At 51.3% G+C, this 27,793-nt stretch overlaps 1 protein-coding gene and 1 long non-coding RNA gene across 2 annotated transcripts; one reads left to right on the top strand and one right to left on the bottom strand.

Moving 5' to 3' along the window:
* A4GALT (alpha 1,4-galactosyltransferase (P1PK blood group)) lies at window positions 1-23,710 on the bottom strand. Its single transcript, XM_070453458.1, has 3 exons — window positions 23,623-23,710; window positions 2,680-2,821; window positions 1-1,207 (listed from the first exon to the last, which is right to left on the bottom strand). The coding sequence occupies exon 3, from the start codon at window positions 1,165-1,167 to the stop codon at window positions 100-102; it is 1,068 nt and encodes a 355-aa protein (XP_070309559.1). The 5' UTR covers window positions 1,168-1,207; window positions 2,680-2,821; window positions 23,623-23,710; the 3' UTR covers window positions 1-99.
* Window positions 23,711-25,571: 1,861 nt separating this feature from the next.
* LOC139030668 (uncharacterized) lies at window positions 25,572-27,585 on the top strand. Its single transcript, XR_011483082.1, has 2 exons — window positions 25,572-26,264; window positions 26,742-27,585. It is a non-coding gene; the product is annotated as an uncharacterized lncRNA (long non-coding RNA).
* The last annotated feature ends 208 nt before the right edge of the window (window positions 27,586-27,793 follow it).

The raw sequence follows: 27,793 nt of genomic DNA on the forward strand, positions 1-27,793 counted from the left end.
GCCTCCCCATGTCCACCCCTCCCATCTCACCTCCCCCAGGAAGGCAGGCACCCAGAGCCCCTCTCTGCCATGTGCAGAGAGGTGAGCCGGCAGGCCCCCTCACAAGTACATCTTCATGGCCTCGTGTGTCGTGGGGCAATAGCGGGCGTGGAGCTGGGCCAGCAGGGCCTTCGACGTGGCCTCGAAGCGCGTGCCCTGGCTCTTCTTGTTCCACACGTGGACCGCAAAGGTGGCATTGAGCAGCCGGGTCAGCTCCTCCGGGCTGATGTCTTCAAAGTACTTCTTCCAGTTCTGCCAGGGGATGGGGTAGAAGGCCTCGGGGGGCAGGGTGGTGACGCCGCGGCAGGCGCGGCTCTCGCTCAGGCTGCGGATGGAGCACCACTTCTTGAAGACCCGCGTGAGCAGCTGCGGGCCCTGGTGGCCCCAGATCCAGCCGTTGTAGTGGGCCACGAAGTCGCGCATGCACTGCGCCATGAACTCGTGGTGCCGCTCGAAGGCCAGGAAGGCACCGTTGAGGACGTAGCGGGACTGGGTGCCCAGCGCATTGGTCAGGTTCCTCAGGTCCTTGAGGACGATGAAGTCCGTGTCCAGGTAGATGCCGCCGAACTTCCACAGCAGCGCGATCCTGGAGGCGTCCGAGAGCACGGGCAGCAGATAGGGCTCCCAGCGCCGCTGCACGGCCACGTACCAGGCGGCCAGGGGCGTGTCCCGGAAGAGCTCCCCCAAGTCCAGGGGGCGCATCTGGACGTTGGGGAAGCAGCCCAGGAGCGAGAGTCCCAGGTGCCGCGGGCGGGAGGCGTTTCCGCCAGGCAGTCCCTTCATCAGGACCACCACCGGGGACTCGGGGTGCGCCCTGGCGGCTGACTCCACGGAGCACATGAACAGGAAGTTGGGGTTCGTCCGGTCGGAGGTCTCCAGGAAGAAGATGTTGCCTGGAGGCGGGGTGCCGGAGGGCAGGGGGGTCAGGGGGACCACGTGGGGGCAGGGGACGTCGACAGGCAGGTTAGAGAGCTGTCCTCGACCCCCGGGCTCTCCCACGACGTGCCAGTAGACCATGATGGAGACAAAGAACGTGAACTTGAAGCCAATGATGAACAGGGTGCAGACCCGCTGCCTCGGGGTGCCCCGGAGCAGCCGCAGCAGGCAGTCGGGGGGCGCAGACGTCATCTCCTCAGATGTCAGGAGCCTCCAGCAGGAATCGGCTGGTCTGTAAGAGACGAGCACCACACTCAGGCAGCCTGCTGGCTTCCCCAGCCCAAGAAGAACACTGCCCACAGACGCCAGCCATGGCTGACGCCGGCTTCCAGACCCCACGGGCCGGCCAGGTGCTCAGGGCCCCTCTCTGACCTCAGCTGTAAAGTGGGAGCGGCAGGCCATGGGCTGAGACCTGGGCAGGGTCCCTTCCACTCTGTGCCACACCGGTGAGCTCCCCAAGGGCTGGGCCAGCGCCACCCACAATGTGAGGCCAACATGGGCCCAGGGCAGGCTCTGGCCTCTCTGCAAGGTCTGTCCCCTCTGAACTGCCAGCCTGGTGGCCTCTGATGTGAGTCCCCAGTGCAGGCATCTCTCAGCCTCATTCGGTTCCACCAGCCGGGCCTGGAGCTGGTTAGTCTCAGAGGAAGGGCTGCCCGCAGCCACAGGGACTTTCAGCAGGAGGCCTGGGGGGCTGGGTGCTGGCATGCAAGCTCGCTCAGAAGCAGGACGGGTGGACTCCAGGCATGTGGGCATGCTTGCTGGGTCCCCAAGCCCTTGGGGTGATCATAACAGTCTCCTGGGCCCCAGGCTTCCCTAGCCCTTGCCTGGAGGGAGAGGGACGGGAGGTTGTGTTATGTAAGCTGTCACTCTGTCACCTGACTAGCACCGCTGCCCTCGGACCCTCACTCTCAATGCCCCGGCTGTGGCTGGCTGGCAGCAGGAACATTCCCGGGTGCCTTGCAGGAGGCTGGGAGGAATAGGAGAGGCTTGTGGTGGGACCATGTGAATCCTGGGACACATGAGACCTGTGTCTGCCTGAACCAGGATGGTCTGCAGGATGGTCATACTAGAGCAAGGATTATATTCATTCACTCAGCGAATACTGACTGCCCACCATGCACATGTCAGGGGGCCTTCCCAGCATTTCAAACATATTAACTCATTAAATACAGCCACCCTGTGGGGCGGGAATCATCCTCCTTTTACATGGTGAGGACACCGAGGCACAGAGAAGTCCGGTAACTCATGCAGAGTCCTCTGGTTGGCAAGTAGCAGGGCAGGGGGTTTGAGGCCAGGCCACCTGGCTCTAGGTCTGTGCTCTCACCACTGCGCCATCCTGCCCTGCAGAGAGATGTGAACGTGCTGGCGCTTGGGGACTCTGTACACGTCGACCTGGACAGTACTCCCTATTAACAGGACGCTGGCCAGCGTTTACTGTCCTGAATCCACATCCACCCGGGCCTCAATAATGCCAGGGTGCAGTTGCATAGTTTCCACTTTCGAGGCCAGGAAGCTTGGGTGCAAGCAGGCAGGGCACTGGGCGCAGCCTGGGAGCCTGGGGGAGCCAGAGTCAACCCTTCCCCAGGACGGAGGGGTCTTGTGGTCACAGCGGGGTCCCAGGAGGCTGTGACTTGTCCACTGGGGCCCGTCCCTCCCCAAAGCTGAGGTCGGGAACCACAGCCACGGCATAGGCTGGAAACTGACCAGCCTGGGCAGCCCATGGTGGCGAGGTGGGGAACCGGGCAGCCTGGTCGGCCTCCTGGAGACACGCCCTGAGTCAGCAGCCAGCCTTCTCTGCCAGCAGGAACTGGGTCCTTCCCCACGCTCTCCATGCCTGCAAATCCATCTGCAAAAGATGGCGAGAGACAGAGTGAGGCTCGGCCCCTGGGGGAACATGCTGGGGAGAAGAGAAGAGTTAGGTGCAGCTCCACCCTGGAGGAGTGCTCGGCTTCAAGGGGAGACCATGTGGAGAGAGGCAATCAACCCGATGATGGCAGAACTGGAGCCAAGGGGCCAGCAGAGAGGGAGCAGGCGGCTTCCTGGAGGAGGTGACACTTGATGAGAAGGGAGTCAGCCGTGAGCGCAGAGGAGACCTGCACACCTCTCTCTCCCCAGGGCCTGGCTCAGCATCAGGTACACAGCAGTCAACAGGAAACGGACTCACCGCCTGATTCACCACTCAACAGCCAAGGAAAGAAAGAAAGTGAAGTCGCTCAGTTGTGCCCGACTCTTGCGACCCCATGGACTATAAGCTACCATGCTCCTCCGTCCATGGGATTTTCCAGACAACAGCCAGGGGGACGATTTAAAAACGCAAGTCTGGCTAGGCTGCTCCTCTGCTCAGACGATGAGTGAGGTGGAAGGCCCAGTTCATGAGGGGTGGCATGTGCCCCCACCCTGACCTCACACCCGCTTCTCTCCCCATCACCACCTGGCTTCCTGGTTCTTCCTCAAACCCATCCTCCAATGCTGATGTCTCAGGGCCTCCGCACCTGTGTTCCCTCTGCTCGGAATGCTCTTCCTGTAGATGTTCACAGGGCTGGCTCCTTCATCTTCCCACGTCCTCCCCGCCCCGGCCCCTCTAAGATCCCAGCTTCCCCACCGCCCCACAGCCTCCTCCTCTGGTCTGTTCTCCTAGTACTTATTCTAATATACTGTATGTTTCTGTACTTGTCTATTTTGGTTATTTACTTGGAATGTAACCCCTATGAGGATAGGTATTTTCGTATGTCTGGGGTAGGTTTATTGTTTATTTTTTTAGTGCCTAGAATAGAGCCTGGGTCTTGGTATGTAATAAATAAATAGTAAGTGAGTGACTCAGCGTGTGGGTGTGTACACATGTAAAGGAGCAAGTGAGTGAACGAAGGGGCCGATCAATGAGTGATCAGTGAATGAATGAATCAACAGATGAATGAGTTAGCAAATCAACGAGTGAGGAAATAGTGAGCACATGAGGGGAGGAAACTGGGTCGGGGGGGGGGGGTCAAAGAGAGCTGCCTGGGATCCCCCAGCCGGGTTGTGAGTGGCAGAGCCGTTGATGTCAACCCATAACCGTGTGTTCCCCGGGCCCTGGTTTTCCCCTACAGGGAGAGAGGCTATTTCGGTCCTGAGTATTTTTAATCCTCTGTGAACCACACTGCTGAGCACACACAGACCGGTGGCGGATGGAGCGAGGCCGGGGCTGTGTGGGGGCCTGGAGGGTCCTGGCTCTCCCATGGGGTGTTTTCGGGATGGGGATAGGAGCCTGTCGAGGAGGCAGGATGTGCTGGCCATGGCTGAGGGAGCCAGACGCAAGCAGCAGCACCGTATTTGGTGCCGGAGCCCAAGACCCGGGAATAGAAACCGTTTATGACGCGAAGCTGGCCGAAGCCCAGTAGCCGTGTGACCTCAGGCCCAAAGCACTCTCCAGTCCCCGGGAGAGCCTCACAGCCCAAGTCCTGGCCTTTGTCAGTGCAGCCTGGTGCGTTCCTGCCACCTCCTCCTATCTCCCGGCCACCACCTCCAGCCCTGCCTTGGGGAGATGTTCCCCGTTAGCACCTAACTACGGTCACGTCCCGGCTCTGTCCTTCTGTGGCTCTCCATCATCAAGACCCGCCGTGGCCCAGCTCAGGGAGGAAGGAAGGGTAAGAAGTGCAGGGTTGGCGGAGACAGAGGGCTAAAGGTCCGACCAGTCCCCTTCTGAGCTGGCCCTCGGCACAGGCTCCGTGGATCCCACCTCAGAAGCATGGCATCAAGGGCATCAAGTTCACATATCTAGAAAACGCTCCTAGACCTGGCGCTCATCACCCCCCACTGTGGCCTACACCCAACTCTGCCCCCCAAGTAGGGAGGCTCCACCTCTGACCCTCGCTGGGCTCCTGGGTCCAGCCCATGGCAGAGAAAAGGGTTATAAGTCATGTGTAACTGGGGTCCCCAGGGGAGACGGTGTGGCCGTCTGCTGGTCTGGGTTGTCCAGCATGCATTCCCACTTCTGATAACCGCACCCCCATTTCCTTTGGGGACCCGCCCCTGCCCCACAGACTCCACTCGCAACTCTGGGGATGGGCACAGGATTCAGGTCTGGGTACTGGCTGTGCAGCGCTCCCCAGCCACAGTCTCTGCTCCCAGAGCCGAGGAGATGCCATGGATGCTGGTGGCCTGCTCACTGGGGGAGGATGGGGACGAGACCCGGTAAACGCGGGACAGGGCTCTCTGGCACTTACTGGGTTTTAGGAGCCACCGACTATCCCAAGCTAGAGACGACTTGCCCAGCCCCTCACATGAGAGGGGGAGAAATGGAGGCTTAGTGATGCCCAGTCCCACGCAGAGAATCACAGTCTAGAATCACGGGACTAGAACTCAGCTCTCATACCAGCCCACATGCAACTAGATGTCAGGGTTGCAGTTTCTCCAGTGTTTCCCTCCCATGGGCCCTGGGAGCCAGGACCCAGCTCTGGACTCAGCAGATGCAAGCGACTACCTGTCCTCAACTTCTGTGATAGTCACTTAATTGAAAAAAAAAAAGACTTTAAAAAAATTTTATAATTTTTTTTTGGCCTTGCCACATGGCCTGTGGGATCTTAATTCCCCGACCAAGGATTGGACCCAAGCCACCTGCTGTGGAAGTGCAGGACTTCTGGACTGCCACTGGACTGCCAGGGAAGTCCTCCCTTCTTTTTATTAATTTATTTTATTCATTTATTAATTTGGCTGTGCTGGGTCTATTACAGCATGTGGGGTCTTTGATCTTCACTGTGGCCTGTGAGATCTAGTTCTGTGACCAGGGATCAAACCTGGGCCCCCTGCATCGGGAGTGTGGAGTCTTAGCCACTGGACCACCAGGGAAGTCCCCGACAGGTCACCTAAGACCGGGGGCCTCAGTTTCCTCACCTGTGGGAGGGGAGTGCAGAGGCTGCCCTGGGTACCACATGCATCTCTACCTGCCTCTCTACCTGCACGTGGCCCTTGCTGTCTCTGCTATCGGTTGGGGGCAGGGCAGGGTTTGGAAACCAATGCCTGTGGGCAGATAGCCATAGGAAGGATGGGGGAGGCACTGCCAGAGGGTCCTTCTCCTTCCTGGAGAACCCCAGGACGGCAGAGGTAGCAGCTGGCGGAAACTTGTTCTCTGACATGGAGAGCGGACCCTGACCGGAGAGGAGAGAAGAGCCTCGGAGGCAAAGGATGGCACCTTCCAGAGATTTCTCCAATCAACCAATCGGCAATCCATCGATGCCTCAACCCCACTCGCCTCTTCCTCTCTCCGCCTTTCTGTCCCTGGCCCCTCTCTCGGTCCCTCCTACCCATTCCTCTCCCCTGCTGTCCCACCTGGTCTATCTCTCTCTCCATCTTTTTCCCTCTCAAACAACCCTGGGGTGCCCTTTTGGTCCTTAACCCCATGATACTGCATAGGGGCAGGGGTGCAAGGGGAGGACACAGAGGCAGACAGGGGCCAAAGGCCAGGTGACCACATTCAAAGGACCCAGATAGGCAGCTGCCTCCCCTCGCCCCAAGGAAGCTCTTCCCCAGGCGAGGGATGCAAAGGCCCCAGTTAGCACCTGTGCCCCATATCAAGTCAAAGACACAGGGGTTCATTAAGTACCGGGAGGTTTAGGGCTGGAGACCTGGCAGGGGAGGGGGGTGCCATGGGTGACAGAAGAGATAGGGGAGGACTTCCCTTGTGGTCCAGGGCTTAAGACTGCCCTTCCATCACAGGAGGCTGGGGTTCCATCTCTGGTTGGGGAACAAGATCCCACATGACAAAAAGGCACGGCCAAAACACAAGTAAATAAAATAAAATGGTTAATTAAAAAAAGAAGAGATCAGAGAGTCAACTGCATCCTTCTGCTTGAGGAGGATGCATCTCATGGGGGTCAGGAGGCCCTGACCGGCCCCGGCTGAGGTCAGTGTGCTTCTCAGTTCAGCCCGATCCCCAGTGAGGGCTGCAGGATTACTCCGGCTCACCCCAGCACCCGCCCCCCTGTTTAACCTTCAGGAAACGTAAGTGACTTGTCCAAGGGGCCGTGCTAGTGGCAGTGGGGCTGGAGGGTGCCTGCCGGTCTGCCCAGCCCCGCTGGATTTGCTCTGTGACTTTAGGCAACTCCCTTTCCTTTGTTGGGCCTCAGATTTCCTTCTGCACCTCGGGGAAGCGAGAGCCGGACTAACCGAAAATTCTAACTGTGGGGACGCAGGGCCTGTGCTGATCTACCTCCTTGATAAGTTAATGGCTGAGCAGATGTGGAGGCTATACACCGAGGGATCTCGGGGCAGGTCACCCAGGCAGGAAATGGAGTAGAGAATTCAGACCCAGGTCCCTGCTGACAGCTTCTGTTCCGCGCTGATTGGCTCTGTGACCTTGGGCCTGTGCCTGTCCCCATGCCCTTTACATTCATAAAATTGAGGGGGGTGGGCTCTTGGTCTTAGAATCAGACCCTCCTCGGTGTGAAAAATCAGTATCTCCAGCTTCCAAACCCCATTTGGAGGATCTGCTGTATGGTCCTCCCATGGACCCCACCCCCACTCTTTCAGGGCATAAATGATTTCTACTCAAGAAGTAAGACTGATGGAAACTAGAAGGCAATGATCCTTGTATAAGTGGCTGTTTTCAGAGCCGAGGTTACAAAATGTTCCCTCTCCAAAGCCTGTAAGTTGTTCCGAGGACAGAAATTCCTGAAGCCAGGAAACTAGCAGGCAGCGGTTTGCTTTTGGGGGGTTATGACAGACAGAAAAATAGGAGGAGGAAACCTCTGTTTCCAAGAAGAATAAGGCATATTCTTAGTTCTGAGTCTTCCCTCTTCTGCTGATGTCAGACTGAGCAATGAGGGAAAGGAAAAAAATAAACCACAAGCTACAGCCTTAGGGGGAGAAACCAGGAGCAGGAAAAACTCATAAACTCCAAGCCACATGTAAGTGTTGCGCAAGGCACCTGAGACCAGCAGATATGGCAGTGGGGGTGGGGGAGAGCCTGGTACCAGAGGTACCCACTAGTGCAAGATCACAGCAGTCACCACTTCTAAAAGGGATGCCTTGTTGGTCCAGTAGTTAAGACTCTGCTTCCAACGCAGGGGGCATGGGTACAATCTCTGTTGGGGAACTAAGATCCCACATACCATGCGGTGTGGCCCAAAAATAAAAAATTTTAAAAATGAAGACAGGAGCCAAGGGCTTTATGAACCAGGAGGACTCAAGGTGGGAGATGGTGGCCTCTTCAATCAGGTTGGGTTCTGAGAGGCAACAGAAGAGAAGTTGAAGAGGAAGACTGTATATTAAAGGAACAATCTATTCCTGTAAAAACAGAGGGAGTCTTTCAGTAGAGAAATCTAGAGAAAGATGCTGGCCTCTCTCCCAATTTCCATCAAAACCTCCTGTTAGTTGCTGGTCCAGGAAAATTCTGCTAATTCCAATAGAGGAAAAAAAAAAATTTGTTAAAGGCATAAACACAACATCCATTAAAAGATGCTACATGAATGAAGAGGGAAAGGCACACTGGTGTTCCCTTATGTAAAAAGATGCGTCACTATAAAAATACCGCCACAAAACAAACAGAAATTCTAATCCAAAATGGCAGCATGAATTGAAAACAATTAAAATAAAAAATGCTGAGAAAAAAGTAATTCCCGCTTGAAGGAAGACCAGAAAACAGAAATACAACGACTGGAGAAGTTCTTGAAAAAGATATGAGGACAACAGGTGAGAACTGATAGACCTCAGGAAAGAACTAGAAGAAAAAGACAAAAACATTTCAGAAATGAAGACCAAACTACAAGAAACACAAAGAGAGTAGACTTCATAGGAAGTACAGTAAGAGGTACAGAGATTAAAATGAGAAAAGGGAACAAAACCAAATAGAAATAAAGAGATGAAAGAATTCAAGAAGATGGAGAGACAATGTAAAGGAGATCCAACAAATGCATAACTAGGGTTTCTAAAGAAGATGAAAACAGTGGACCAGAATAAATATTTAAAATTATAATTCAGAAAAACTTGTCTGAAATAAGGGAATATTTCATTTCATGAATCGAAAAGGTACCCCATGTAGTACTGGAGATCAGTGATCCAGAATGGTAAGTCCCAAGACATTTTCTAGTAAAATGAATGAACTTTATAGACACAAAAGTAAATCTCTGGGCAGCTACCGGTGGCTCAGATGGTAAAGAAACTGCCTGCAATACAGGAGACCCAGGTTCAAGCCCTGGGTTGGGAAGATCCCCTGGAGGAGGGAATACCCACTCCAGTATTCTTGCCTGGAGAATCTCACGGACAGAGGAGCCTAGCAGGCTACAGTCCATAGGGTCACAAAGAGTCAGACATGACTGAGTGACTGAGCACGCACACAGAAAGATCTACGAAGGAAACAGAGTCAGCTTGTATCAGATTTCTCAGCAGACATTAAATGACAGATAGCAGAGCAACACCTACAGGATCCTCAAGGAAAGAAAGTGTGAGCCAAGTATTAATATATGTCATCCCTTGGTCTCCATGCAGGGAAGTGGTTCCAGGACTCCCACAGCCACCAAAATCCACAGACACTCAAGTCCATGACATAAAACGGTGTAGCATTTGCATATGAGCTAGACACATTTCCCAAATTCTCTAAATCACCTCTAGATTATTTACAATACCCAATATAAAGTGAAAAGTGAAAGTGTTCGTCGCTCAGTAATGTAAACGCTACATTAATAGTTGCAAGTGTGCAGCACATTCAGGTTTTCCTTTTTGGAATGTTCTGGAATTTTTTTCCTTTTAATATTTTAGACCCACAGTTTGTTAAATCTGCGGATGTGGAACCCAGAGATTTGGAGGGTTGAGTGTGTAGCCAAGCTGTTCTTTAAATATAAAGGTTATACACCAAGTTTCAAAATATAAGGACTTGGGCACTAATGTATTATAAGGAATAAACACAGCAAACCAAATGGTGACTGGACTAACTTTAGTAACAGGACTGAGTATATTTAACTTCAGTTCCTCTCCACCCATCAAAAAGGTAGGAATAAGGACGACAGGGTGGAATGACAATGGTATCTAGTCAGACAATGTGAAAATGTAAACAAAAATCTGGTAGGATGGGCAAAAAGGTGGAAAGTAGAACAAACTCAGTGGTTGCCTCATCTCTAATTGTTAGGGGGTAAAAACTAAAGCGGTAAAAGTGTGAGCATATTTGAACTGTAAAGGTGATACGAAGAAGGATAATACTCCCCAATGTTAATGCATTTGCTAAAAATGCATCATTATGTTATATACCACTAAAAGAATAAAAATACTGCCAATTAAGCAAAGCTACTCTGCTTTCTTATTATGTAGGATTTTTCTTTTGCAAGAATTTTTTTTACGTTAGATTTTTAAATCACTTATCACATCTGTGTACTTATAGGAAAGAATATAAGTGAAATAAATAAAGTTTTAGTAAGGTGTTCCTGAAATTTCACCACACGTAAAACCTAATTCTTCTGAATGAGCTCACCTCAGTGTCACTGATGTCTGTGTTTTCCTACGTGGTAACATCAAGCCCAGTTTACATTATGAACTTGAGTGTGGGAGGATTTTGGTAGCTGTGGGGGATTCCCTGCATGGATACTAAGGGACAACCATATATTAATCTTTGGCTCACACTTTCCATCAACTGTGGATGGTGCAGTACTTCTTCAAAGGGTGCTTCGCTCTTGCCTCAGAAGGTTTTTTTCTGAGCTGCGGACATCTCTTCAGGTTATCATGTCACTGAATGAGCAGGAAGTGGCAACTGTCAGGAACACTGCCTGACTGAGAGCTTCCAGAAGCACTGGATGGAAACAATATACAGCTTACTCAGAACAGAATCAGTTGAAATGAGTAGTGACTAGAGAAAGGGAAGGATGGAGAAGAAACAAGTTAAATGTATTGTTGTTCATAGAGGAGAAACAATAGACACTATCTAAAGAAAGAAGGAACTAAGAGTATTATATGAAGGATAAAAAAACCAAAATGTAGCCACTAGAACAAAAATACAAGCTTTCCCAAACATCAGAAAGATTGTTATTTTCTGTTTTGGGTTGTTTGTTTGTTTATTTTCATCAGAATGGTCCAGTGGCTAAGACTCCGTGCTCCCAAGGCAGGGGGACTGGGTTCAGTCCCTGGTTAGGGAACTAGATCCCACATGTCACAACAAAAGATCCCACCTGCTGCAACTAAGGATCTCTCATGCTTGCAACTAAGACCCGGTACAACCAAACAAGTAAATACACATGTGTATATATTATATATAAAAAAGAATGTAGCTCCCTCACAAGCACAAAGGCATGCACACGTATGTACACAGCATGACTGGAAAGATCACAGACATCAGCCATATCAATAAATATAAACAGATTTAACTTATCTATACAAAGGAAAAGTTTTTTTTTTAGTTTAGATCACAAGCACATTCCAACTCTATCTTGTATTTGAGAGACATACATCAAAAAAGTGATCTAGAAGGTTAAAAGTAAAAGAATGAGCAAAGGTTTAAAGACACATACAAGCAAAAACAAAGCTGAAGCCATATCTTACTATCTGACAATGGGAATTGAAGCCAGGCATCACTAAATGAGCCAAAGAAAAGCCACTTATAATGCTAAGTGGTATAATTCACAAGGCATGAAAAACACTGTAGCAATTTTCAGGAAGAAGAAATTACAGGGATGTCAGGATAAGCAGATGGCAACACACTAATAACAGACTTTAATTCACCTTTCTGAGCCCAAGAAGCAAGTAGATCAAACACAAAATAATTCAGAAGATCTACAAAATATATCAAAAAGTACTATTCTATATCAAATTCTTGATCTTAATAATAGATAATTCACTTTCTTTTCAAGAGCAGATGGAACATTTATGAAAAGTGAAAACCTCAACAAAACCCATAAACATAAAAAATACATTTTATAAATACAAAGCAGTATGACGAGAAATTAACATAAAAGTTTGGAAATTTTTTTAAATACAAAACCTCGCTCTTGGACAATTCTTAAGTCAAAAGGGAAGTACAAACGGGATTTGTGGCATTTCTAGAAAACAGCCATATCAAAATACCAAGAACCTGAATCTACAAGACACAGCTGCAGATTTATCAGAAGAATGTTTATAGCCTCCAATACATGTGACAAGTAAAACAGGACCGATGAGAAGAAAGAAAGCAGCAGGCAAAAAACGGTAGAAAAGAACCTAAACATTTTCTTAAAATGTTAGAAAATAAACAAGAAGACTAAGGAAAGAAAAATTACAGTAGAAAAAAGTCAGGAAGCGGATAAGCAGTAGAACTAAGACATAAGGCCAAAAAACTGGCTCTTTGGAAAAAATTCAATGAAATATATAAATCACCATTAACCTAATTAAGAAAACAAGAGAGTGAGGAGATGAGGGGTGAGCACCCAGTGAAAACTAAGTCATGCCAAATGGGAAAGAAACCAAAGAAGCAGAGGAAAACTTTTCTTTTAATCATAAGATAGTACTTTGCAAATAACATTTGAAACCTCAAAAAAATAATTTCTAGACAAATGTAATAAATCAAGAGTGCTCCCAGAACAGTCAGTCTAGACAGGCAAACTTTTACATAAGAAATATAATTATACAGGATCATTAAGAAGCAAAAGCAACAGGACAAGATATTTTTAGAGAGGAGTTTTATGAATTTATATAACAGAAGATCTCAATGCTTTTAAAGGTGTTAAATAGCAAAATATAAGAAGGAACACTTTAAAAAAAATTTAAGTATGGTGGTTTAGTCACTAAGTCATATCGGACTCTTGCAATCACATGGACTGTAGCCCACCAGGCTCCTCCATCCACGGGATTTTCCAGGCAAGAATACTGGAGTCGATTGTCATTTCCTTCTCCAGGGTACCTTCCTGACCCAGGGATCGAACCCAGGTCTCCTGCATTGCAGGCGGATGGATTCTTTACTGACTGAGACACCAGAGAAGTGTAAGTTAAGTAGAAAGAATTTAAATTAGTATAATATAGACATCAAAACCTGACAAAGATTGCACAAGACACTCTACTGACCACTATCACTTATGAATACTACTGTAAAAATCCTAAATAAAAAAAGCAAGTAGAATTCAATAGCACATCAAAAGAATGAAAAATCAAAACCATGTGGGTTGGCACTTTCCTGGTGGTCCAGTGGCTAAGATTTCACACTCCCAAAGCAGGGGGCCCTGGGTCAATCCCTGGTCAGGGAACTAGATCCCACATGCCACAACAAAACAAAACCAAACCAAGTGGGTTTTATTCTTGGAATGCAAGGATGGTTCAATATTAGGATGTCTTTAATATAATTCACCATATTCATAGATCTAAGGAGAAAAACCATACTAGTATCCCCGGAAATGCTAAAATAATTTGATAAGATTTCCAACACTCTTTCTGGATAAATTAGTAATCAATGGAAACTTTCTTAACAAAATTATGTATATCAACATCAAAGTCAAGAGCCAGCTTCATACAGGAGTATGAGCACTCAGCTTCATACATGAGGGAACTCTTGCTGAAGATAGGGAAAGGACAAAGGGTCCAGCACCCTCATGGGAACTGGAGGTATTCATCAAGGCAACTCGACAAGAGAAAGAAATTAGAGCTATAAAAACTGAACGAAAGTGAAAACTGCTCAGTCGTGTCTGACTCTGCCACCCCATGGACTGTAGCCTGCCAGGCTCCTCTGTCCATGGAATACTCCAGGCAAGAATACTAGAGTGGGTTGCCATTCCCTTCTCCAGGAGATCTTCCAGACCCAGGGATTGAACCTGGGTCTCCGACACAGCAGGCAGATTCTTTACTGTCTGAGCTACCAGCAAAGCTATGATACAAACCGGGGGGGGGGGGGGGGGGGGGGGGGGGGGACCAACCCAAACCACCGAATAGAAAAAAGCTAAAATTACTGCTATTTTTATACGATGCTACTATATACCTAGAAAAGTCAAGAGAAACTGTTGAAAAACTCCTAATAATTAAAAAATACCATAAAGTGATAGGAAACAGACAGACACATACACAAATATAAAAAAGCAGCTAGAAGCAGAAGATATAATGAAAAGACTCCTACTTACAACCACCACCACAATACTTAGGGTTAAACTTCGCAAAAGATGTTCAACATTCATGTGAACAACAATTTAAAGCTGCCGACAATACATACAATACAATACAGTACACTTGAACAAGTGGAAACTTGCACTATGTTTTTGGATAGAAGATTCAGCTTTTTAAAGATGTTGATTTTCTCTTAGCCAATGTATAAACTGCACTCAGTTCTGCAGTTCAACAAACGGATTCTAAAGTTTATCTAGAAAAATAAGCAAGGGACTTCCCTGGTGGCACAGTGGTAAAGGACCTGCCTGCTCATGTAGGGGACATGGGTTCAATCCCTGGTCTGCGAAGATTCCACACACCACAGGGCAACTAAGCCCATGAGCCCCCACTGCTGAGGCCCATGCACCTGGATAGAGCCTGTGCTCTGCAACGAGAGAAGCCACTGCAATGAGAAGTCTGAGACCCACAACTAGGGAGTAACCCCCACTCGCTGCAACTAGAGAAACGAGGACTCAGCACAATCAAATACAGAAATAAAATAAAATCTGAAAAAGAAAAATAAGCAAGAACCTACAGGAAAATTCTGAGAAAAGGAACACAAGAAGAAGGACTGGTCTTTTAGAGATTGACACATGAAGCACCAATAATTAAAAGAACCTAGTTTTTGAATATAAACAGGGCATTGAAACAAATCACAGAAAGAGCATGGTATTTGCATATCCAACACAGGCAGCATCTCCAAATGCTCGAGTAAAAATGGATTTTTTGATACAACTGTTGGGCAAGCAGGGAAGGGGGAGAAAGAACCAGATGAGCCGATATCTCAGAATATGCCCAGGATAAATCCCAAATGTCAAATAGTAAATGTTTCAGACAAAACATGGGTGACTTCCTTAATAAACTTAGAGTTGGGAAGGTTTTCTTAATTATGCATGAAATCCAGAAGTCATGAAAAGGAAAAATTTCCCTGCAACCTTTCGCCAAATACCGAGAAAGTAAAAAATACAAGTGACGTCTTGGGATGGCTTTTGTTTCTCTCAGATTCCAGATGTCTCTCTCACACACACACACACACACCACACACACACACACACTGATGCTTAAACAGGTAAGCCAAGACGGGGGAGCTTTTTGTAAGTGAGAAAAATGCAAGTCAAAACAGTCAGATAGCATCTCTCACCCATCAGATTTGCAAGAATCTAAAACTTCCAACAACACATCCTTCAGGCAAGGCTCTGAGGAACCGGGCACCCATACAGTGCTGGTAAGGGTGGAGGGTACGTGAGCAACGCAGTCCCACTCTGTGAATTTATCCTACAGATAAGTGACATTTGTACCAGTCACAGGTTTGTTTGCAACCGCAAATGATCAGAAACAACCCAAGGTCTTCCTTGAAGGGACTGGTTAAACACACAGTGACACTGATATCTTGAAAAAAAAAAAAAAACAATGTCTGCTCCCAGGGGGCCAGAAACAAGGTCACTCTGACTCATCGCCTGGTCTCGCGTGGACAGCACAGACCCTCGAACATCATAGGTGCTGAATACACATTTTCTGAAAGAATGAATGAATGATCCCTAAACTGTCCAGAAAGCCAGGGCCAAATGAGCAACTAATCTAGGGGAGTGGCATCTGCGACCTGGTAAACCCTGAGCCCGTGCAGAGGACAACTGTCTGAATGTGTAGCTGATGTGCCCCGCCTCACCATCTAAGGGATATGGTCCCTTATATTCAAGTACCTGAGTATGCACCTGTCCCAGGAGAGAAAGGGGACCTTCCCAACACTACATAGCTAGTACCTGGTCGGGGGGAGGGGTCGAGGGGGGGTGGCACCAGGGCCTACTGTCATGTATGTCTGCATCTGAAAGTCTCAGAGGCTTTTTTCCTCCCTGAGGCCATCCCGGCCCCCCAAGGTCACTCTGCAGTAGAGCCTGGGCTCCGCTCTCAGGATCAGGGCGAAGTCACCTTCTGCCCAGTGCAGGGAGTGCTAACTCACCATGACCTGGAGACCCAGACATCTGCTCTCAGCGACCCTGGACTGGGAGGACCAGGGGCGGGGTTGCGGAATGGTTACGGATGGCTTCTCTTGAAAAGCTGACGTGTGCAGACATCAGAAGGAGGTGAGGCAGCAACTGGATGGATTTCCGGGGAAAGGGTGCCCAGGGAAGAAAGTCAGTGAGTGCAAAGGCCCTGGGGCATGTGTGCCTGAGGAGCTGACCGTGGAGTCACCAAGGTACCAGGAGAGGCCAGAGAGATAAAGGGGAGACTGGGCCGGGGAGGGGAGGGGAGGGGCTTGGGGGCCACTGGCAGGACTTGACAGCTGATTGGCAGGGGCTGCCACTGGGCGCTTTTGAGGAGGAAAGGGTTGTAGTGTGACTTTTTTTTGGGGGGGGGTTACCCTGTATGGCTTGTGGAATCCTAGTTCCCCACCTTGGCAGTGAGAGCCCCAAATCCTAACCACTGGACTGCCAGGGAATTCCCTAGCGTGACTTAGGTCTTAAAGAAATCTTTAAGACCTGGCTGCTTTTTGAGTCTAAATCACAGGGGATGTGTAGCAACAGGAATGTGGTACAGGGCTATTGTGATGCTCTGGGGAGAGGGAAGTGGAGACAGGGAAGTAGGGGGAGAGCTCCGCTAGACAGATTTCCCCTCCACCACTCCTTCCCTCCCCCCAGCCCACTCAGCTCTCTCTGTCTCTTGGTCCCTGTCCGGGGATGCCTGGGATGCGCCACCCCAGCCTCCTCCTGCTGCAGCCCCACACAAGCCCGCAGACCCCACAGTGCTGAGGTCCTGCGAGCTCTGCCCCCCAGCCTTGCCCGCTCTGGGCGCATGACCTCCGGACTAGCAAGCTGATGTCTGACCTATTGCTGAAGCCACCAGGCTCTGGAAGTTCCAGGTTTCTGCAACCTACTCTTTCCTCTTCCCAAAACATCTCTCCATGCTCCCCTGGGACCTCCTGAGCAGAAAAGGTATGAAGGAAGTTTGCCATCTGTCGGGAACACACCGCCTACCAGGCACCCCACTGAACACCACGCATCCTGGGTCTTCATGTCCCCTGCGGCGGTTCCTCTTACAAATGAAAAACTAAGGTGCAGAGCAAAGGGGCTGCTGGGCTGGTGAAGGTGGGAGGCAGGATCGGTACCACCCAGCTATGTGTGTCCCCCAGTCTCAGACTCTCCTTCCTGCATCTCTCCTGACCTAGGAATCTGCCCAGATATTGACTCCTACTGTGGCCCATGGGCCGGGCCCCCATTTCTGCACACATTCACACCAGGAGGAGTGCGTGGCTACCTTTCAAAGGAGTATGAACAGCACTCACCCCAAACCCTGTGCTTCCCCCACAGCCCAGACCCCTGGCAGACCTTCAGAGCCCCTGAGCAAGTCCTGTGGGGAACCGCCGGGTTGAATGTGGTCTTGGAGTGAACTGGGATAGCAGGAAAGTGGGCACCAAGCCAGACCCTGCCCACTCAGCCTGATATTAAATCAGGGAGGGCCTGGCATACAGCAGGTGCACGATAAGTGCCTGATGACTGACAGTGGTGAGGGATACAGGACAGCCATCCCGATATATCCGCAATGCCTTTGAAAATGATGGTTAAAAACTTGCAAGAAAAAACAGCTCTTCTCTATTGCTCAAGGCACCAGGCTCTGGGAACACCAAGTTTCTGAAACAAACTCTTTCTTCTTCCCAAAATGTCCCTCCACCTTCCCGACCCGGCAACCTCTCAATCATGGTGGGGAAGATGAGCTGCTATTTGCCAAGAATCCATCAAAATACTGTCATGGTTTTCTTCATACCTTTGAGTATTGCCTCTGTGTTTCCACAGTGCGTATATACAGACACTTAGCCAACAGTAGGATCACGGCTGGTGGGGCTCCCAGTTCTTCTAGCGGGATGTGTGTGTATGTGTGCGTGTGTGCATGCGTGCCTGGGGGGCAGGGGAGGGGACATCCCGTCACCACCCTCAGTGAACAGTTCTTGCTTTGCTCTTTATCGTGAAGGTTTGAGGTGAGGGTATGTAACACGTCAGCATTTTGGCATATGCTTTCCAGTCCTTTCAGCTGCCTCCACTCACACGGAGCAGTGTTTACACAGGCTGTGTCCAGGAGGCGCACAGAAAGTGATCCTTACCCACACTGTTCTACACCTTGTTTTATTTTTCACCTAAAAATATGCGGGGCCCCTGTCTCCTAAAACCAGTTGGTGGTAGTTACATAACCAGACCCATTTCCTAAAACTCATCAAACTGGACGCAAGTAATGGGGTGTAAATTCTACCTGAATTAAACTCTGGAAATACATGCCGTGCCTGTTATGTCAGTAGACACAGCTCCACACCCTACCTCTCCAGGGTAACCCACCTTAACTGCTGGAGGGGCATACCCTTGTAGCTCAGCTGGTAAAGAATCCTCCTGCAATGCACAGACCTGGATTCAATCTCTGAGTTGGGAAGATTCCCTGGAGAAGAGAAACGCTACCCACTCCAGTAATCTGCCTGGAGAATTCCATGGACTGTATAGTCCATGAGGTTGCACAGAGTCAGACTCAACTGAGTGACTTTCACTTTTCACTTTGACTGCTGAAAATGTAGCTTCTATCTTTTTGCTTTTATAGACAACACTGGTATCTTAGCACTTAATCTCTCAACACATCCTTAATTACTTCTGTAGGACTGTTTCTAGAAATGAGCTGCTTAGGTCAAAGGAAATACAAATCTGTTCTCCATACAGGTCATCCCTGGTCTCAAGAACTTAAAAAGTCCAAGTTCTCTCCAGTGTCAGGGCTCGTCCTCCTCCCCATCCTCTCATCCGGAAGAGAGATGGGTGTGGCCGAGTTAGCATTTATTAAAAGCTCCCCGTCAGGAATGGAGCTATGTGGTTTAATACTAACAACAGTGTATATTTCCTGAGGGCTTACCATGCAGAGCCACTGGTTGGAGTGGTTTTTCCTTCAGTAACTTGTTTAATCTTCCCAATAGCTGCGTGAAGCAGGTCCTCTTATTATCAAGTACAGTTTAAGAATTGGAAACCGAGGCCCAGCTGGGATTCAAACACCCTCTGCCAGGTGAAATAACTCTGTCTGTAACTCAGTCCCATTCAACTGGGACTGCGCTGTGGCCAGGGGCTCAGATCTTGCTGTGGTCAAGGGGAGGCAGCTGACTCTCAGTTCCTCATCTGTAAGATGGGGCTGACAGCTCAAGAGGGCTGAGGGGGTTTTTAAAAAAGATCGGGTTAACAAAAGCCCTAGAGTCAGGTGGGGGCTTGATCAATGGAAAGAAAGGTGAAAGTGTTAGTCAAGTCCGACTCCTTTCGACCCCATAGACTGTAGCCCACCAGGCCCCTCTGTCCATGGAATTCTTCAGGCAAGGATACTGGAATGGGTTGCCATTCCCTTTTCCAGGGGATCTTCCAGACACAGCGATCAAACCCGGGTCTCCTGCACTGAAGGTGGATTCTTTCCTGTCTAAGCCAGAAGCCTGCCCTCAAATCAGGAGACTGCCTTGGAAGCTGCTGGGAAAAAGCAACTGATGACTATAGACACTTGGGGAGGGGTTGGGGCGGGTGTCTCTGGGCCCCATATCTGTATCTGGCACAATGGTGTCTGCACTTTCAAATCAAGCCGTTCATGGGATGTAAGGACTACTTTTCTGTTTTACTTTCACGTCTACCCAGCAACTCAGACTTTGCACAAGTGTGACATCCAGAAGGCCGTGTGCCCCTGCAGCACTGGGTGACAGAAGAGTGTGTGGGCACTGCCCTGAGTGGAAGGGGCCCTCCTAGTCCCTATGGCCAGCTCTGCGGAGCTGGAAGCTCCTGGCCGCACTGGGGTCTGTCCAGAGGGAAGACAAACAGAGGCAGGCAGGAGAGGAAGGGATGCTCGCTCACCAAGCTCTAGACACAGGAAGATGGGTACTGTTTCCCACTAGCTACTAGAGATGGAGGCTCGGAGAGGACTCTCAAGGGCAGGCGGTGAGTGCAGGGGGCGAGGCACTTCCCTTCCCTCTGGAGTCTGTCGATGGGGATGATAACACCTCCTACCTCCCAGGGAAACAAGGAGGACTCAAGGGAAATGAGGCTGGCAAACAGCACAGGGCGCTGGGGGCCTCAGGTCCAGAACCCGCTGATGATGCTTTTTGTACTTTCTTCTCTGGGAAGATCAAAGCCGATTCATAAGATGCCCTCCCAGCCCCTCCCTCACACCTCTTGTCCGCACCAGCTCAGAAGGCCCCTCTGGACCAGTTCCAGCCCTCTCCCGCCTGCAGCATCCACTGGGACTTCATCTACCGACCTGCCCCCCCTCTTCAGGGACTTCAGCTACTCCCTCGCCTGGCTCTTTCCCATCAGTTTATAAATGCAGCCAAGCTTCCCTTATCCAAAAGCACAGATGCAGTAAAATAAAAATTTAAAACGTGCTGCTCAAATATACACACCATCAGCAGCAAAAATAGTAATAGCCTAGTCACAACCTGGGAGAAGATCTTTGCCACTAAGAGACCAGACAAGGGGCAAGTGTCTCACTGATGAATTCAAACAAGTGAATGAGAAACACCCAAAGATACTAGATGTTCATACTCTTTGACCCCAGTAATTTCAATTCCAGGAAATAACAGGAAATGCACATTCACAGCCTAAGTAAGTACACAACGGCACAGTTCCTCTGGAGAGCCAGCTGATGCTACACTGACTACCAGGTAATTCCTTCTCCAGAAGAAAATATCTGGCAATGCATAAATTTATCTATGAACTCAATGTAATACTATCTAAAAGAGCCAAATATTTAAAAAAAAACCCAAACAAAACCTAAGTGTCAAATGAAATTCATTAACTAAATATGATGTCACAATATCTAAGCAATGAAAAATATAAAAAAAGAATTTGAGAAAGATGAGGAATTTGCAACGTTTGTATAAACAAGATATCCAAATATGTTGTTGTTTAGTCACTCAGTCATGTCTGATTCTTTGCAACCCTGTGGACTGGATCCCACCAGGCTCCTCCGTCCATGGGATTTTCCAGGCAAAAGTACTGGAGTGGGTTGCCATTTCCTTCTCCAGGGGATCTTCCCAACCTAGGGATGGAGGCTGAGTCCCCTGCATTGTCAGGCGGGTTCTTTATCACTGAGCTACCAGGGAAGCCCATTCAAATATGTATCAATGTGTTTTTTAAAAAGTCTGGCAAATTTTAACAACAGTTATCTCCAAGTGATAACTGGTGGCTCAGACAGTCGTTTGATCTCTGGGTTGGAAGATCTCCTGGAGGAGGGCATGGCAACCCACTCCAGTATTCTTGCCTGGAGAATCTCCATGGACAGAGGAGCTTGGGGTCTACGGTGCACGGGGTCACAGAGTCAGACATGACTGAGTGACTAAGCACAGCATAGCTCCAAGTGATGTGAATATGGAGTTTTACCCCCTACTTTCAGTTCATTCATTCAAGCAAAAGGCAGTAAACACCTACTATGTCAGACTGGGCTCTAGGCTTCTGGCAAGTTTCCTCCCTCCAGGAGCTTCCAATCTGGAGAGGAGGAGGAAGGCAATGGGATGCAGGGCAGATCAGTCAACTGGAGGTACCTGGCCGGGAGAAAGTGCATTCCAGACAGCACGGTAGTGAGCATAATTTGGGTGGCTGGATTGAAGGTGGGACCATCCCCACCAGGACGTGGGGCAGCTGGTAGGATGAGGATGGGGGGACGGGGTGGGGAAGAGCTGTTTTCACAGATTAAGCTCCCCTTTTCTCATCCACCCCTCTTCCCATCTGGTTACAAATGCCCCTGGCAGCCACCTTGTCTCACTCTGCCCTGGTACCAACTCTGACCCACGGGGAACAGCATTCTCCACTGCCCTGGGTCCCTGAAGAGCCGGACAGACCTCCATGGCCCTGTGGAAGGGGCTGACAGGGGCCGACTTGATGATGTGGTGTGTCACAACTTCCTTAAGTTCCAAGTAAGTCACCTTCCCCAGGGCAGCTCAGCTGCTAAAGAATCAGCCTGCAATGCAGGAGACCCTGGTTCAATTCCTGGGTCGGGAAGTTCCCCTGGAGAAGGGACAGGCTACCCACTCCAGTATTCTTGTCTGGAGAATCCTCATGAGCAGAGGAGCCTGGCGGGCTACAGTCCATGGGGGTCGCAAAGAGTCGGACACGACGGAGCACAAGTCACATTGAAAGATTCTGCCAACCCCCGCACACACCAGGAGCAAGTCCACTAGCCCAGGCAGCTACAGGGCTTCAACGGGTACAAGGAAGCAAAACAAAATGTCGAAGAATTTCCACTTCGGCGTTTGTCCTCTATCATGGAGCGGCCACAGTGGACAAGCAGGGACAGGAAACAGGTTTGGAAGGAAAAGGAGCAACTGAGAAAGTTCCATCTTGACTCTCCTTTTTTATTTGGGCCTGGTTTGGCTACCGGGCTCTCTGGCAGTGGGAACAAGGGTGTGAGCAGGAGGGGACAGTCGCGGCCAGCCTGGGCCCTGCTTTGTGCTCTGGGCAGGGTGATTCCCCCATCTTGAGGAGGTGGTAACAGAGGACTCCTTGGGCAGCTGGGGTGGGGGTGGAGGGGGCGCCAGAGGAGCAGCACACCAGGTGCCCCGGGGAGTCTGAAGGAGGAGGGCACAAAGCGATTCCAGAGACCCCAAAGGGCCACCACGGAGCCGCCGATCACTCCGTATTTGGCGGAGAGCAAAAGGGTGTCCTCCCGGGAGAGGGCCGCGAGGTCAGGGGAGGTGGCTCCTAACCCTCTCACAGCTAGGGGGCTCGGCTGCGTCTGACCGGGAGATGGGAACCTCTACCTCGCATGTGTCAGAAGCGGAAACTGAGGCCAGGGGACTCGGCTAGCGCCAAGGGGCGTGGACTGAGGCTGGACATCCCCGGAAAGAGCCTCTGCCAGCGCACCACAGCTCCCGCTGGGACTCGACGTTTCCTATCTGGAGGAGAGAAGCATGCCGGAAAGAGGGGGTGGTCGGCAGATCCCGATCCCCGAGACGGAGCGCTTAGACCCTGCCCTCCCCACTTCCCAGTTCCGACCCGGGCGGTCTCTCCACCTGGAGAGAGCCCTTCCCCCCTTCGCCGTCCAAAGCTTCAGCATCCTCAAAGGCCCAGGGGGACGCCTCCCACCCCCTGCAGTCTTCCCCGCAGCCGGCTGCTCCCCCCACCCCTCTCACCAGCGGCTCCCCTCGGGGCCAGCGGCGATCGCGGCCGGCGGCGAGGCCTCTGGGACTTATGCGCTCCCCCAGGCAGAGCCACGCGGCTCGCCCAAGGGCGCAGCGTGGGCCGTGGGAGCCGGCCCTCGGACCGGGGCTTCTCGCCCCCATGGCCGCTCTGCTCCTGCCGCGGGGACCCCCGCCCGGGCGGCGCTGCCCGGAGGGCTCCCGGGCGGGGCGCGCCCTCCCTTCTCGGGCTGGGCTGCCTGCCCAGCCGCCGCGCTCAACTTTGGGTGCCTCTGGGGCGGAGGCGGCGGTCGGGGAACCAGAGCGCACAATCGGTGCGCACGCGAGCGACCCTCCGGAACAGGTGGTCCCGGCGGGAGGTGGCCGAGCCCTCCGCAGCCCCTGCCCCTTCCTTCTCTCGGAGCGCGCCTCCTCGCCCCGGCCCCGGGCGCCCCCCGGTCTGTACCCCGGAGCCCGGCTACTCGTACCTCTGGCTCCTGCGACTACAGGCGGCGGACAACGCGGCCCCGCGGGCCGGGCGGGTGGCAGGCGGCGGGCGGGCGGGGCCGGGAGACCTGCAGGCGGAGCGCCGCTCCTCAGTCCCGGGGCGGGGTCAGCGCCGCCTCGCCCCGCCCCGCCCCGAGGGGGTCCTGCGAGTCCTCGCGGCTCGCGGCGCCCGGGGCTGGACCTCCATCAGCCCGCGGGCCCACAGGTACGGAGCACTCCCTGTGCCTCCCTGCCGCGTCGTCTATGGGTTTACGATCCTTTCCCCACCCCCACCCCCACCCCCAGTTAACAGATGGGCCAAACGAGGCTCAGAGCGGTTAAGTGACTTCCACGTCAAGCAGCTGGGCAAGGGCAGTAGCGGCATTTGAACTTGGGCCTGCCAGTTGCCTCTGTCCCTCCTCCCTCCATCACCGGGTGACCGGTGCTAAACGTTTTGCCTGCATCCATCCAGTGTTGCACAACCTTCTTGCCCTGATCTTTTCCCTCTCACTCACTGGTCCACTGCACACGTGCCGCGCTGTCCTCACTTTCTCCTCACCCATCCTCTCACTCAGGATGACCAGGGGAAGCCCACTTGTCCACTTGTCCACAAGATCCCACCCTTCAAGCCGATGCCGATCAAGTAATTCTGCTCTCTTTCCCTTCTGTCCAATCATTCCCATCTGTTCACACACTGTTGCTTCTCCTATCCTAAAACCGAAACCAGAAGGGGGGATAAAAACCACCAAAAACTGTCTTAGGATCCCTCTGCCCCCTCCAGCTACTGCTGTCTCATTTCCCCTTCCCCTTACGCAAAAGCCCTCCAGGAGCTATTTCTCCAGGCTGTCTTCAGTCTCCCTCCTTCCATTCTCCTTAAAAACCCACCTAATCGGGCTCTTGTCCCTCTTCCCACTGATCCCCCAGAACCGTCCTGCTGGGGTTCCAGTGATGTACAGTCACTGGATACAGTGTGAGGTCTCCGTTCTGTCCTCCTGGTCTCTCCAGCAGGATTTGTCCCTGCTGCCCACTCCCTCTTCTCCGATGCACCCCCTCACTTGGCTGCCCTAACACCACACTTGCCTGGTTCTCCTCCTCCTCCTTGGTGACCCCCATTCTCCTTTGTAGCAGCCCCCAGCTTCTAAATGTCACCTCAACCTGCAGCTCCTATCTGCTGAGGACACCCAGGAGCCTGGCCCTCTTCCGAAGCTCACAGATCTGTGTGCTGGAGATCTCCCTTATCTCGCTCCATCCTATGTCCCTGTCTTCTTTCCCCAGAGTTGTAATCCTGCCTCTTCCTCTCAGTTAATGAAAACTCCATTTTCTAGGTGGTTGTTGTCTAGTCGCTAAGTTCTGTCCAACTCTTGGGTGACCCAGTGGACTGGAGCCCACCAGGCTCCTCTGTCTATGGGATTCTCCAGGCAAGAATCCTGGAGTGGGTTGCCATTTCCCTCTCCAGAGTATCTTCCCAACTCAGGGATTGAATCCACATCTCCAGCATTGGCAGGAGGATTCTTTACCCCTGAGCCACCTGGGAAGCCCATTTTCTAGGTACTCCGGCTCCGGGAGATGGTGAAGGATAGGGATGCATGCAGTCCATGGGGTCGCAAACAATCGGACATGACTGAGCAACTGAACAACAAAAACAACTGGAAAAAAACCCCTGGCTTCTTCGCTCTGCCCGCCACCACACACCCCACACCCAGTCCAACAGCGAATTCCACGGGCTCCACCTTGAAAACACCCCCGGAATCTGACATTTCTCACCCCACCCTCTTGTCCAAGCCCCCAGCCCCTCCCCAGGCTGAGTGCAGGGGCCTCTTCTCACTTTTATCCCTGCCTCCCCCAGCCCCCTGGCAGAACTAGATCCAGCTCACAGCCCTCCTCTGCCCCACCCCCGCCACCGAGTTCAGTGCACCACAGGCTCCCCACGGAACTCAGAAAAAAACCTCACCTCCAGCCACATCCTCTTCCTCTCCTTGGGCTGGGTTAGCCATACTTGCCTCCCTGCTGGCTCACGCCCTCCAGGGCCTTTGCTATTGCCCCTCCTCCGCCTGGAACAGCCTTGACTTTATATCCTTGCAGCTACTTCTCTCCAGGTTCAAGCTTCCAGGTTCAGGTCCTTCGTGAGACTTCCTTGACCTCCAGACACACCTATTTTGCACTCTCCACCGCCTTCCTTTCCTCACTCCCCCCCACACGCTTATCAGCATCGCCACCGTGTCACTTGTTTCATGTTTCTCTCCTGCACTCATTTTATTGCCAGCCCCCTGCCCTAGAATGTGTTCACAGAGCAGGGGGTTCCTGCTGACTTATTATCCTTGTTCCCTGCTGTGATTTCCTCCTGAACCGGTGTCTGAAACACTAACTGGGCAACTCAGCAAATGTGTGTGGAATGGATCAGCTTGTACCCCTTCACCACTGTTGATATTACAATACTTTTCCTTTATGTTGGCTGTGTGTGTGTGCTGAGTCGCTTCAGTCGTGTCCGACTCTCTGCAACCCTATGAACTGTAGCCGCCAGGCTCCTCGTCCATGGCATTCTCCAAGCAAGAATACTGGAGTGGGTGGCCATGCCCTCCTCCAGGGGATCTTCCTGAGCCAGGGATAGAACCTGCTGCATCTGTTATGTCTCCTGCATTGGCAGGTGAGTTCTTTGCCACTAACGCCCCCTGGGAAGCCCCTTATGTTGGCTATTTGATTCTAATAAACTTATTTTAAAAGGAAACTTTATATTACTGCCCTAGGTGGAGCACCACTATCACTAGCCTAGAATAAAACAGTAGAGATGAGAATAAAACTGTTCTAAGACTTTGGGGGTCCCATTGCCTGTCTAAGGGCTGAGCCACTTCCTGCCCTCTTCCTGTGAAAAAGTGAGATTCACAAGGTATAGAAAGGCGCTGAAGGCAGGCCAGCACCTAGTAGAGACCAACTCTGGACCTGGACCTTAGCAGAGAACTTTAAAAAAAAAATGAAATCCGGAATCGAGAGGCCAATGGCTTTCTCCTGGAAGCCATCTCCAGCGCTGTGCTCAGATGTCCCCAGGGAATCTACCGCCTTGCAGCTTGACTAATTGAACAACAGCCCTCTGAGATCACGCCATCATCACCCCCCCATCTTACAGATGAGAATGCTGAGGCCGAGGTGGAAGCCCGCCCAAGCTCACAGAGCACATTACCGTGGGCAGAGACTGGAATTTCCGTTTGCCAGATCCCAAGTCCTCAGTGGCCTCTGAGGCCAAGTCTCTTCTCATCTGAGCTGGCCTGGCTGCTGGGGCAGTTGTTGGGGGAGTTTGAGGGGGCTGGCCACAGTTTACCCATCTATAAAGTGCCGCCTGAGAAGCATAGCCTGGCCCCCCAGGGACTTTTGTGGAAGTCTGGGAGAGAAGGGTGTCCTTTCTTCGGTGTGGGTGTGGGGTGTACTCTCTTTCTTCTGGAGGAGGAGTGTAGAGACCAGAGCTGTGTTGCTGCCTGGCCACCACAAGAAGGGAGGGCCCACCTCGGAACACAGCCCGTCCCCAGGGAGGCTAGGCGCAGGCCGGGGACATCCCTGGAGCCTCTGTGTCCTTCGGGGCTCGGCCTGACTGGCCCTCAGCTTCCCCTTTATACAGCTTGGTTTGACCAGATGGTCTGGATTCTTTTCCCCTTGAACACAGAAGAATCCTAATTGATAGAGCTCTCACGGCAGCACTTTCTGCTCCACCCGGAGCCTCTCCCATTTTAATAGAAAGGACAAGAAAACAAAAAGCCAAGTCCACCCATTACCTCCAGTTCTCTCCCGCCTCCAACCAGGTTTGTCCAAAGAGTCATCTCCACGCCCTCCCCGGTCCCCCTAGCTGGTCTCCTGCCTGTGGCCCAGTCCGATCGAGACAGGATTAACAACAGCATCCTTAACCTTTGTTCACAAAACAACAAGCTGAAAGAGTTGACTGTCAACTTAAGATCTCAAAAATAAAAAAGTACTTCCAGGCTTGTTTCTGACAAGAGTGACCCAAAAGCCACAGTAGCCTCTGGTCTGCCATCCCCAAGTCTCAGCGGGCACCCCAGTGCCTAGACTTTGGTTTCTAAGACCTTCTCCACCAAAGAAAATGGATTCCTTGGAACATAAATAAATATATGAAAGTGAAAATCACTCAGTCGTGTCTGACTCTTTGCGACCCCATGGACTATACAGTCC

This window comes from Odocoileus virginianus, chromosome 23 (assembly GCF_023699985.2).
Source record: "Odocoileus virginianus isolate 20LAN1187 ecotype Illinois chromosome 23, Ovbor_1.2, whole genome shotgun sequence".
In the NCBI taxonomy this organism is placed as follows: Eukaryota; Metazoa; Chordata; class Mammalia; order Artiodactyla; family Cervidae; genus Odocoileus; species Odocoileus virginianus.